General features: G+C 37.9%; 1 protein-coding gene across 5 annotated transcripts in view; it reads right to left on the minus strand.

Moving 5' to 3' along the window:
- otofa (otoferlin a) overlaps positions 1 to 13,472 on the minus strand; it is a 78,054-nt gene that overhangs the window by 50,990 nt on the left and 13,592 nt on the right. For all 5 annotated transcript variants that reach the window (XM_042390502.1, XM_042390503.1, XM_042390500.1 and 2 more), the window contains exon 3: positions 7,954 to 8,042. In XM_042390502.1, coding sequence (XP_042246436.1) covers positions 7,954 to 8,042 — 89 coding nt within the window. The remainder of the gene's footprint in view (positions 1 to 7,953; positions 8,043 to 13,472) is intronic.

Here is a 13,472-nt window from a genome sequence, read left to right on the forward strand (position 1 = left end):
TAGCTTTATGTTGTATTTACATCAAGGAAACTGATTAAAATAATCTGCTTTGGAGCTTAATAATGCAGAAGTGCCTGAAAACCAAACAAATTGGATGCCTCATGTTAGGCAGAGTCCCTCATTTAAGGTAATTAAACCTAAATATAATGCTATATAGTCCATAACAGTATTTTGAAGCCTCACAAATAAAATTATAATCATACAACTGTATTGAGTTGTCTGATGATTTGAACTGAGCAATTAAAAAACATGGGAATCATTCCAATCTCCATCCATCGCACATTGCACGAGTGTGGCAATACGAGAAAACTGGATAAATAGCTTCAATAAACAAACTTAATCAAATGTCTGAAGGAAGAAAGATAATATAAAAATGTTTGTTAAATCCAGCTGCTTTTTAAAAAGTATTTCCTCAAAAAACACACAACAGAATGAGACCTTTGACTGTTGTGACATTTCTAAGATCATTAGACATGAAGTTCAATTCTATGCTGCCCAGGAATCCTTCATAGATAATAATAGTGAGAAGAAACCCAGTACAGTCCCCATTCAGCTAGCCAATTAGAGCTGATGAATAATTTATAGAGTTTCCCCCAAAACAGTGTGTTGTTCATAGAGCAATCAGTAACAAACAAAGAACATGCAGTGCAGCCACAACCATATGCCATTTCCACTATAATGGTCACTACACCAGTTCTATCTATACACACACACACACAACACAGCATGTTCACTGCAAATAAAGCTTTGTTTTAAATTTCAGTGCATGCCTGATATGCAGGATACAACATACTCAAATAGAGTGAGTCATAAGGCAAATAATCACCAGGCTGGATATGTCCGCAGGGAGAGATAATATCATACAACAAGGGCATACAATCAATAGTTTTACTACTTAGCATCCACACACACACACACACACACACACACACAAGCAGGCAGGAGGACCCAGCAGGGATCATGGGTAACGATGTGAGCCGCCCAACAGGACTATGGGAAGAAAAGAGTGAATGAGTACAGTACTCAAAAACACACAAATGCTGTACACAGTCTGCGCCTCAGTATAAAAAAACAGCAACTACTGTCTTATTAGATTTATAACCAAAGCAATACAATAATGGCAGTGGGTCTTTATCAGTTGGCAAATAAAAAGAGTGCACACTGTTTATCACCTGCTATTATTCCTCCCCTCTGTGTAGATTAATCTATCTCTCTCTCTTGCTTTATCTCCACGTCTGCCCTCACTTATCATTTTTTGCTCCTCTGGAGCCGTTTTGAATGATGAATTCAACCTACAGTATAAAGTGAGGAGACATTTGTCAGCTGAGCCTCAAAACTTAATAATGAGGTAGATTTAGACTTCCAGAGCTTGATTTCACTTTAAATCCCACTTATTTAAAAAAAAAAAAAAAAAGTATGTGCTTCCCCTCAGGTGCTTTCTCTATGGAGCTACGGAAGAGCACATCTGCTAGGCTTCACTGAATAACTCCACACTCAGTTTTACAGGTTTGACGTGACTCAAGAATGAAAAAATAAAAAGTCTGTGAGGATATTGATGTTTTTGTGCAAAAAACTTTTTCTTTGAAGATGGATGGAAACTTTGCAGTTCTCAGCAATATCTATGATAAAAACCGATCTGCTGCAGTATAATCCACTCTTTTCTCTTCTAGACAATAGTGATCAATACGTTAAGGGCTACTTAGAAAAGCAAATGGTCTGTCATTTCCTTTCAGCCATTGTAACGTGTGTACAAGTGCTGAATTATTGAGCTGAGCGGGGCCTATCATGTTCTGGCTCACTTTTTAGCACTTCAAAAGGTGGCATTCATTATTGATTAAAGTTCTGCAAACAATTTACTTTCATCTGCTCCATAATTCAGAGCTCCCTTCCCTTTCAATATGTGTTATTTTTCTTTGCAAGCCTCAAATTTCTGCTGCAAATCGAAGCGTGACTATGACGAAATATCTGGCTCAGGTGAACCTGAGAAGCAACTTTGAAATGTAAAATTTTTTTTTCCAAGTCAAACAGAGTTGTTCTCAAGGTTGCACTAATCCGACACAGCTGCTGGTAACTCAGCTAGGGGACAGTGTGAAATGAAAATGTTACAGCAGGGGTACATGATTTGCCCTTTAAAGGGAGAGAGGAAAAGCCTCTGCCAAGCACTGCCCCCCATTGGCGAACACACGCTGATAGAAACTTAAGAGGACTCAGCAAACATTTCATACACATTATGCACAAGGATAAATATCTATTGATTCACATGGACACAGTCAATACTCCAGTGTTTCTCCTTCACACAGACACAAACATAATAGAATTTCTTGATCGCAGACAAGCCTCGCTTTTTGCTGTCAGTGTCCATCAGCACGTCATGCTCTCAGCAGACTTTTTAACTGTCCATGTCACCAGACCAAACAAACATAAAAAATTATATGTAAACACGGTATGACCTAGATTTGATTTATTCAAATGTCAGACTGTTTGAGAAACAATAGAGGAAAAAATAGGGAGTAATGGGATTGTTGTTTTCAGCCGGAGTAACAGGTTAGTAACCCTGCATTTTCAGACTAGACAGTAAATTGAGTCTCAATTTGTACAAAATGGAGGGATTATATACTTGTGGATCCAAAATAAAAGCCCCATTGCTGAGCTACAATTCCATGTCCTGTGGCTACATGAAAACCAGAAATCCACTGTACTGTAAAGATAAAGAGAAAGTCAAGAAGGGAATAAAAGAAAGAAGACAAGATTTGATTTAGTGGTGAAATCAGAAGAGGAGAAAGATGGAGGAAGATTCATTTGAGCAGCGGGCATCATGTGAATTGTTAACAGTCTTATTTCAGAGGAAACTAGCTGCAATAAAACTCAAAACCTATTTAAAAGATAAAACGGGGGGAAACAGTAAAAGTATCAAAAAGTCTAATATACTGAAGTTGTATATTCGCCCTCAAAACAACAGAGGAAGTAGTTCAAGGGCTGTTTCAGAGGAGAACTCGGAGCTTGTTTACCACATATCTTTCCTTCTGATTGATAAGTGTTTGTGTCAATGCTTCTGACTGCAGTGCAGAGCAAATAAAGTTTTTAGTATTCAAGACTGACGTTCAGATAACACAAGTGACAAGTCGGATTTTCATTCTTTCTCATCTTGTTTAATCTCAGGGTGTGCAGAAGTGTCACAAACAAATCCGTGACCTGTTTATCCAACACTTCATCTTCATCCATCTCATGTTGCTCCCAATTATATGAACTGAGTGAATACAGCAGCAAGTTTGTGTTGCACCAACACTTGTTACAAAAATAACAGCTGCTACATGAAGAATTTGTCTTGACACAAAGTTCTTTATTCATATTTGGAGCTGTACCGATGAGAATGACAGATAATAGCATACATGAGGATTTATCACTTATAATATGTCATGGCAAATAATCAGAGTTCTGTATTTTGATGCTGCTATAAATATAAAATATATATAAAATATATCAATCAATGTAATGTATTCTTATTTCAAAACAATCATATACAGCAGGGAACTTCAAACTTTTACACATCCTGAATCCCTAAGTGGCAAAGAGGTTAACTATTTAAATAGCATGACAAAATATTAAATCCTTCCCATTTTACAGTCATTGAATGAGCTCTATGTGGCAACATAATTAGGCCTTGCTTTTTGTCATTACACCTGCATTATTGTATTGTTCTTTACCTGTCTCAACCAAAATGCTTTCAACAGGTGCCACACTGACATAACTCAGCTGCCATGACTGAGCCTTTGCAGTCAAGACCCCAAGGCTCAGGAACATCCTGCCTAAAGAGAGCCAACCAGTTGAATCAATGCCATCTTTTAAATGACGTTTCAAAACTTTAACTCGTACTGAACGCTTCCCCCAATGTTAAGGGTGTTTATTTTTCATGAACTGGTGGGTTCAGCAGCAAATAACAAATATGTGAATCACTGGGTGGTCACTGGGGTCATGATTTGATTCAAAAAATGAATTCTTAAATACAAATTTAAAAAGCAATTGATTCAGTAAGGCTGGTATCATATTTTTCAGTGAAGGAAATATTACCATTTGTCTTTGAAGGTCTTTCGCAGGACGTGAAGGCCTGCAGCTCCTTATAAAATGAGTCTGCCTGGTTTCACAGAGACCAAAACTAATGGTGCAGGCTGATTTGTTATGTTTTAATAAACCGTAACAGCCTTGTCAACCACTTGATGTATTCAGGCTAGAAATGTAGACTTCAAAGGATGAACTGGGGCAGAGTAACAGTGCTAATCATGCAGTGAGCTTGCTGCAAAACATTTGATTAAGTAGTACCCTTATGATTTCCAAGGACCCTCTGAAATTCCCCTCTGGACCAGCCTGGGAGTCACTATCCTCGGGGTGGAGGCCTTGAATATAAAAACTCTTTGCTCCAGTGTGCAGTTACTCACGTACAGCTGTATTCCACAGCTTACAGAAAATAAAAGGAGATCTCTTGGCTGCTTGGGAAAACAGACAATAAATCATGATCTATACGCCACTACAGCACAGAGACCATCATGCATCACTGCTTTCTCTTTGTGCTGCTGTAATGTGATCGTACTTGCAGTCGCAGGGTGCGACACATTGACCTCACAGTGTGTTGGTGTCTCTACAGTGATGAGGCAGATCAGTTACCCTGGTAATGATGCAGCCTGTGGACATATGGAGCAGGTGTGAAAACAACACAAGCTATGACTCACCTTGAATTATTTACCCACTTAAATGTGTGTCGTGCCGTGTTTATTTGCATGTGTGTGTGTTTGTAAGAGTGCTTGTTTATGTGCACACATTAGTCTGAGTGTATAATTAGCTTGTGTTCATGAATCAGCGTTTGAGCTTGTGACCTTATTAAGGACAGAGTAGATTTAAAAGTTTCTTAAATGTTTTAAAATAGAAACTTTTGCTTTTTTTCTCTCCAATTCCCCAATGGATCACTGGTATCCATAATTTATATGCTGAAAACTGCACAGTAATGGCACAGTGCTTCATGTAATATATATTTAATTTGGCCTGAGTGTTCAGTGTTTGAGTTTGCCACAACAGAAAGATGAAAATTTAGTGCCAGGTTACAGAATGGTTTTGGACGTATGAATGGCTGCCACCCTCTTTAGTGATTCAGTGTTTCAAGAAGGTCTGGTGTTAATGGCAGTTTCTATGATTTGAAGAGCTTTTTTGGGGGATGTCCTCTTCCTGTGCCAAGGCCAGGACAATGCCATGTTCCTACGCATGTGCAGTGACGTCTGCCTTATACAGAACTACTCTCTGGAAACTGAAAACGTGATCGCTGTTATTCATCCTTGGAACTGTTTCTCAACAAACTAACGTGACTGTAATCTTCACGGCAAAGGAACAGGTCACCCAGTGTAATGGTGTGGCTCAATGACATGTTTTCATAGTTTTCAGACGACAACGGAGGTCTATGCTCAGAGGAATAAATATGAGGATTTGGATACACACACAATACTTGCATGTAGGATCAATTCATTGTTGGTTTGGCTTCGCACATGAGATTTGGCCATAAAAATATAGAAAAACACCAGCCAGTATACTCAAAACAGTCTGTATGCACACCAAAAAAAGTTTTTAAGTGTGCTGTTGATCTACACTATTGTTCCATAATGCAAAACACAAAAGATCTCACAAAACAAAAAAATAATATATTAAATATTTGAAAAGCTATTTTTCTTCTGTAAAGTTTTTTATTCTTAAGTTGTAGATTGTAGTTTTGTGTACTACCTGAAAAAAGTATACTATAAATCTTATTATATACTGTGTACAATTTGTACATTACAGCACTGTATGGAATTAGGAGACAGCATCAGCGACAGAAAAATAGCCTTAAAAAATGTCAAGATGAGATCAACACAAGTCAACTTTCATAAATAATGTATATCCCTGTATTTCCTCAATTGATGTGAAAAACATTAAGTTAACTGCTTCTACCTTGTCAGCTGAAAATAATGTTGGCGGGACAGATAACGCTCTACTGACTGGTGACAGGGCAAAATAACAACCCCTTGTAAAAGGGAAATTCAGTCTTTTTATCAGGCTAGTCAGGTTGCAAAATGAGTTTCAGATATTTGTCCTGTCTCCTAAACTTTTTTGACCCTCTATGTGTCATGTGTGGCTGTGAAATTATTTTCCTGTTTCTCTTTTCCTCTTCTCTTTGGCACCAGAAAAATCATGATGACAGTTAAGAGCTGCCTTGAGGTAGAACTGATGCAGCATCTGTCTGCACACCTGTCAGCTTTTAGCTCTGCGTTATCTTGAAGTGGATGGGAAACATGTCACCACCTATTGTACAGTACACACATTCACACACACAACTACATGTACACACGGCAGACAAGATAAGGTCACACAGACAAACTATAAAGACATACGTACGTATGTATAAATACCAGCTGCACATAGACAAGCATACTAAGGTCTAATGACGAATGTGTGGGCAATTTCTTTGGATGCGGTCTGGACACGTCAACCAGCCAATTAAACGCAGCAGCTCTAATCATCTGATTGGATTTGTTACGGACAAGGGTGGCGGACAGGCTTCCTGGCACAACCAACCTACGTCTTTTCAGATCTGGACACATCGGTCTGAAGGGCTTCAGTGCAAAATACAATCGAAGGGAAAGACGGAAAATATGAAAAACAAAAAGAAGATGATGAAGAGGAGAGAGAGAGAATTAATTAAAAGCATTTAATTAGCCAGTTTCCACACAAATGGTTTGTTTGAAATGATATGCAGCACTCTTGAGGCAAGTTTTAGTATCAATGCTTTGCTCAAGAGCACTTTGGTAATTAATGTAAGTTAATTACGTTAATTACATTCATATACAGCAAATACGTTTTGTGAGAAATGTAATGCTGGATGAATTACGTTTTCTCTCAACATAATGAGAAAATGTTGCTAATTAATGTAGTTGGCAAGTTGCCAAAATAATGGTACTGAAAGTATGAGTGAAAAGTTGAGATACAATGTACCAGGTTGTTTTTATTTGTCACCAAAATATCTGATCTTGCTGTACAATATCCACTAATAGAAACTACAGCAACATTAAACTTTTTATGGTTGTGTTTACACTGGCAGCACTTTAAGGTTAAGGTTGGGGATACAGAAAGATAATACAGAAAAAAGTCTGCAATGACTTGAAGCATGACATGTTTATTTACAGTCAAGAGACACCACAATCTTTCACTAGCATTAACCCAAGTGCTCTTGTTGCCTAAACATAACCACATTCCTGCATTTTGTACTCCCCTCCATCCATCCAGACCTCAGAGCGATACATAAATTTAGTGCTTCATTCATTTGACAAATTGTTACATGCGAACATAATCCGGGCAGCGATTACATCTGCCACCACAACATAACTGGGAAAATAATTTAGTGGTAAATGAATGTGATTTGTAGGAGACAGGGTGGAACTATGACAGCAAATTATGGATATTCTCGTTAATCATTTGGTAAAGCCATTACTAGATCAAACACACACACACAATAAAAAAAAAAACCCACTGCAAATAATTAAAGGATAAGACAGATTGAACGTGCAATCCCAGCTGCATCGTCCACTTCAGCATCTTGTTTTTTTTCATGATCTGATTGTTTGAAGAGCACGGAGTGACAAATGTGCCCATTACTGAGGATCTAATGCTGTTTCATTACCTCCACCCCCCCCCTAATGTGAAACTCATTCATGACTGTCTCTGTGGCTTGCAATCTGTTACACACACAATTGAGTCAATTTAGAGCAAGCTATCAGAGAATACAGGTCTATTACCCTCCAGCTAAAAAACACGCACTGTGTGTCATTGTGAATTGGTCACAGAATGTGGCAGGAAGGGCACTGAAATCAATAACTCTGAAATCCTGTTTGGTCTGGTAAGCGTGGTTTAGGAGAGTCTGAGAGCAATAGTACACCTTACCTGTTGGAAAAGACTTTGCTGTAATTGTACACTTGGATCTCCAGCATCTCGTTTCCATCCAGCCTGCTGGCAATCGGCCACCGAAATGTCTGAAGGAGACAGAAAATGTAATGTTTAGAACACAGTAGGGCTACAGTCACTGATTATATTAATTATAAATTATTCTATAGTTATCTTTCTCATGAATCACTTAACTTTGTTAACTTTGTTTATAAAATATAAGGAAATGCAGTAAATTCTCACGTTTGAGAAACAGGAAACAAATATGTGATATGTATGTTTGATAATAAATTCAAATGATTAGTTCATTATTAAACTTATCCTTATTTCTATCACTATTCAATGAAAAGGAAAAAAAAACACTATGATGTTAAATGTGACTGGTTTTCATTAAAGGGATCGTTTGCTTTGCTTATTTGCTTTCTTGGTGAGTTACATGTGAAGATTGATACCTCATATCTGTTGCATGCTTTATATTTTCCTTCATATTTAGCATCAGTTTTACAGATTAAACAAATAAGCTATAACATGGTGATTAGTGAGCATTAGATGTGTTAGCAGTTCACACACCGTCCAACTCTGAATGTAGGTTTAGCAGTGGTTAACATTAGCAAGACACAATATGTACTGTAAATAAGACAACTTTGGAGCTACTAGGAGGCCCATTTCTCTGCTTTTGGCAGCTCCTGCACCATGCTAACGTACTGGACCAGTCTGTCCACTGAACTGATATCAACCTCACATCACGGTAAGATAGAGTGAACAAGCCAATGCCCAAATTATCAGATATCAATGATATTAATAACAATGTAAATACCAAACAATGTAAATAACAAAAATTATACTTAATGTCATATTCTCTTACAGTACTCATCACTGAAAAAAATGCAGTTAGCCCATCACTGGGGTCAGGCTAGCTGTTTTCAGTCTTTATGCTAAGCCAAGCCAGCTAGCTTCATATTTACTTGTGGCATCAATCTTCTAATCTAACTCTCAGCAAAAAGCATGAAAGTATGTCCTCCCAGAATGTTGAACTATTCCTTCTAGGAACAGATTCAAGGCCTCATGTCAGCATACATCCGTTCCTCTGAAGTGTCCTTGAGTTTAAAAGAATCTCCTTCAGCTTCAGAGGTGCTTTTCTGGAGGGAATAAAACGCCGCACTGTTTTATTTATTACCATAAACATCTCTAGGTTGTATAGCACCAACTAAGAATATTGATAAGCTTTTTTGCTGCAGCAGGCAAGCAAAACTGTACGGTAATGAATTCTGGTAAATACCTTGGATATCCCTGAGAAAAGACCAAGTGTGAAAACAGCTTTGACTGATAACCCTCCTTAGGCATTTTCAATATAATTAACACTGAAATAAGGGTTTTAAAAGATTTCAGGTTGGCTCCTTTCATGCAGCTTTTACAGGAAGGAGGGAAAAAAATCTTTGTTTCAAACAATTACATCAGAAATCTCCTCTGTGATGTTTTCACTAATTGGCTTTGTCAGGCTGATCAGAAACTCAGTATGGTACTTTCTCTGTTCTTCATACTGGTAAACATACAGTGCATCTCTGTTAAAAGGCTTGTCATTCATGAACACAAACTTAACTCTTTATTAGCAGAGCTTTAGTTTGTCAGCTGTTCAGTCAGACAGATGAATAGATGAGTTCAACTAACCCACTTCACCAACTACAATGACTGATAATAGTCTTTATATATTACTTCTCTAGTCACAGTTTTTTAATTGATATTTATTTTAATTTATTAAAAAGTGTCATAAAATCATAAAAAAGATCATGATACAGCCAGAAAATATGTTTTTATAAAGCCTGAATTTATCATTATTACAAAGTCTTCATCCCCTCTTTTTAAACTACATTTCTGAACAGCCAGTAGTATCCAACGTGAGGCAATGAAAGACTCTTATGGGAATAAATGATCTGTGATTTAACTTGGTGCATAGTCCATCCAATCACAGTGACCTTTAAAGAAAGGAGAACAATTCTGAAACTAAGGTAGTGAACTAGAACACTTCAGTAATCATTAGTGTTTCTACTTTTTGTTTTTTGGTGATTTTTAAAAAACTTTCTGAAAATATTTCACAGGAAAAAAAAGCCTGAACAACTTAACTTAAACTTCTCATTAAAGCTCAAATTAGCGAGGAAATGAATCCTAAAACTCACATCAAGTTTGTTGCTACTGACTTTACACTGGCAAACAGATTTTCATTCATCATGAAGTTTATTTAGGTTGGATGCACAAACACTTTAAAAGACTGCCGTTGGAGTTTGATTTAGAAGTAGAAAATTATGAAATATTCATCCTTTAATACCTGTGAGGAAAGTAAGTAACGATAGATGTGCGAAAAGCATCTAAGCAATTCCTGTTCACAAGTCCTATTACAGGCATTAACATGCACATGAATAAAGTCTGACGCCAAACCATGATAAATTATTCTGCTAGTTAATGTTGATCAACTATGACGAGGCTACAAGATTGGGTAAAGAAACACAAGCATTCATTATAATAGTTAGAAACATGTTGAATTGATGTGTTGACTCCCATTCAGTAAATCAGCTCCCTCATCTGCACTGCACTACCATAAGGAAAGAGGCTGTACTGAATGAGGGCAGAGGGGATAAAGGTTGAACAGGTGATTTAAAACTCATTCACCCCCTGCTGATATTGGCCTCTCATTCAAGAAAACACTGCAGGCTATGAGGCAAGCGATCCATCAAGTCTGTCCCATTAGTGAATCCTGGGGTTCCCCACCTGCGACTGTAATCCATAATGGTAGACCTGCCTTCAAGGATCTGTGGATGTGTGTGTGTGTGTGTATTGCATTAAACCATCACTCTCTGCCCACAGGCCCTACAGTCTGTGTTTCTCTCTCCAGACTTCAGCCAGGCATGACCGGTGCTGCTGTCTCTTCCTTAGCTGCGTTTCATAGGCAACATTCAGTCTGCACAAAGCCTCAGAGTGATGGTCGTTGGCTCAGATTACAGCTAATACACCCATACCACATCTCATTTACAACTAAATCTCTTCCAGTGTGTTTGAACAGCCGAGAGAGAGGGAGAATGAGAGGCCTCAGCTTGGTGTTAATGTTGCACGGATGACGGCACACACAGCTAATGGAGGAAATGACAGCTATACACACACATACCAGTGCATAACACACACAGTAGCTCAAATGATACATACAGACTACTGCAAATGTGATTATGCTTTGTTTATCCAACACCACTGGGCAGCCACATTATTGTCCCCAGAGTAAGAAAACCACTTATTTTAATGTGTTCCTGCACAGACAGTACAAATACATTTCCACACACAAAAAACACAGATGTACTAACTAGGCCTCTACTTGCAGTAATGCCATTACGTGTGTCTCAGCGCTTCGTTCATGTACATTCTCAGCCATCGTTTTCAACACTACTTACTGTATCTCTGAGGTAGCAGACATACTGTAAATCCACAACATGAAGGAGTAAGCTGTTTATGCCAGCATAACAGACAAAAGTGCTTACAGTGGTTTAAATACCCACACAATGCAGACAAATAAAATGAGAGCAGGGAATCCATTAAGGTGAGAAAGTGGAGAGGTTTAGCACGCTTCAGCTGTGGGCAAGTTGAATAGTGCAGCAGCATTGCTAACAAACAAAGGGAAATTGGATGCAGGGTTACAAAAATCAAAGACACCTATACACTTGCAATATTGACTCAGCATTTTTAAAAACTCACAAAAGGGGGCCATGTTGCAGCAACGTTAGCTGCAAAATATCCACATTTGTCTCAAACACACTTTATTTTCTGAAATAAATGTGTAAAAAAGCCAAATTTAAACATATAAACGCATATAATTGTCTTCACACTCACAAATTGACTTTACTCAGCTCTATTTATTTAACAGGCACCATAGAAATGTCTCATTTTAATCTGTATGAAACACAACAGATTAAAATTTATGGACACTCATTATGTTAGATTCAGCGTCGTCATGGCTACCCCAATAAAATTTTTATGGGATGACTATATCACCAGGTGACCATTGGACACATTAATCAAAAGGTTATAAGGCTCCTGTTGGCAAATAAAAACAATAGTGCTACAAACATAAGTGCCAGTGCATCACCTGCTAAAGAAGAGTTTTAGTTCCAAAGATCATATCATGCACGTTTTCATGCATGATATGATCTTTGGATAAACATGACAGTGGATACAGCTGATGGAGCATGTAACATCTGAATCTAATACATTCTGCAGTGGAGCAATGAAGAGTTAAGTGTTTGGAGTTCAACATCTGATCTACTCAGCAGCTTGTGTTTTATATAAATAAAACTATTTAAGAAAAAATGTTGTTCTTTTATAATCTCTTATCAACATGTCTACAGGGACTCTTTCTCATGAAGCTCACTTTTCCTGAGCCTATAAAAAAAGCTATTATAAATGCCCCCCAAACTGTAAAAGTAAATACAAGTACACTTCTGATCAGTTGATACTTTTGCACAAGATATTTAAAGGAGCACTCCAACAATTTAATATTGCATTCCCTTAAAGGTAAAACTGATGCAGCAAAGGCTGAGATATCCTGACTTTTACTCCGTAGACAGGGTCAGGCTCCAAACAAAATCCTGCACTTCCCATAATACAATTCATTCTTGCTGCTTAGTAAATGTCTTTCTAGCAGAGGCTTTCTTTTGAAATTTGTAGTCCACAAGACCAACCCTAGATTACTCAAATGATAATACACAAGTGATTTTCTCAGACTTGACAAAGCTCCTTTCACAGTCACAAAATATTTCATACCACTGAGTATTACTCCCTGTGAATATTGAATAAAATTTGACGTGTAAGATTGACAAGTAAATTGCCCCTGAATTCCATTCAGCTGCCTCAGTTTCAAGGTCCTGACATGTAATGGCGCACTGTAATGGCTTCCCGGGATACTATATGTGACACCTGTGCTTTTCCTCCTATGGCAAGTGAAAATGTCTGCTGTGGACGAAGCCTATTTTCATTAATAGAACAAGTTTTGTGACCTAATGTGATCCCCAGCATAGCTCCACCAAAACTCAATCAGGCAGAGGACTGCAAGTGAAAATGCCTTTGGGAATGTGCAGGGACTTTAAATACACAAAAGTACAAGAGACACAAACAAACAAAAATATGAGGTAACTTCATGTTCATGTTCTGTTTTGTTCACAGCTCTGCACAGCTTGGACTTAAAGCTGTCAAGTATTCACTGTGCCTCATACGCTGACTGGCAAAAAAACTGCTGCAATGCGCCTAATATAACATTCGGTGACTCACTTTATTAAAATGTCTCACAGACTATGTGGATAAAAACATGTGAATCTGAATGAAAAATGAAAAAAAAAACACAGGTCCTATTTTAGATCCTGCTCTCCATCCCCCCCCCTCCCCACCCAAACACCCTCTCCCTACTAACCTTCTGTACTGTATGACACACAGCCTAATTGGCGGAGTAGGGCTGCTCATTAAAAGTGACAGGTATGATCTCACTA

Source organism: Thunnus maccoyii, chromosome 17 (assembly GCF_910596095.1).
Source record: "Thunnus maccoyii chromosome 17, fThuMac1.1, whole genome shotgun sequence".
Classification (NCBI taxonomy): Eukaryota; Metazoa; Chordata; class Actinopteri; order Scombriformes; family Scombridae; genus Thunnus; species Thunnus maccoyii.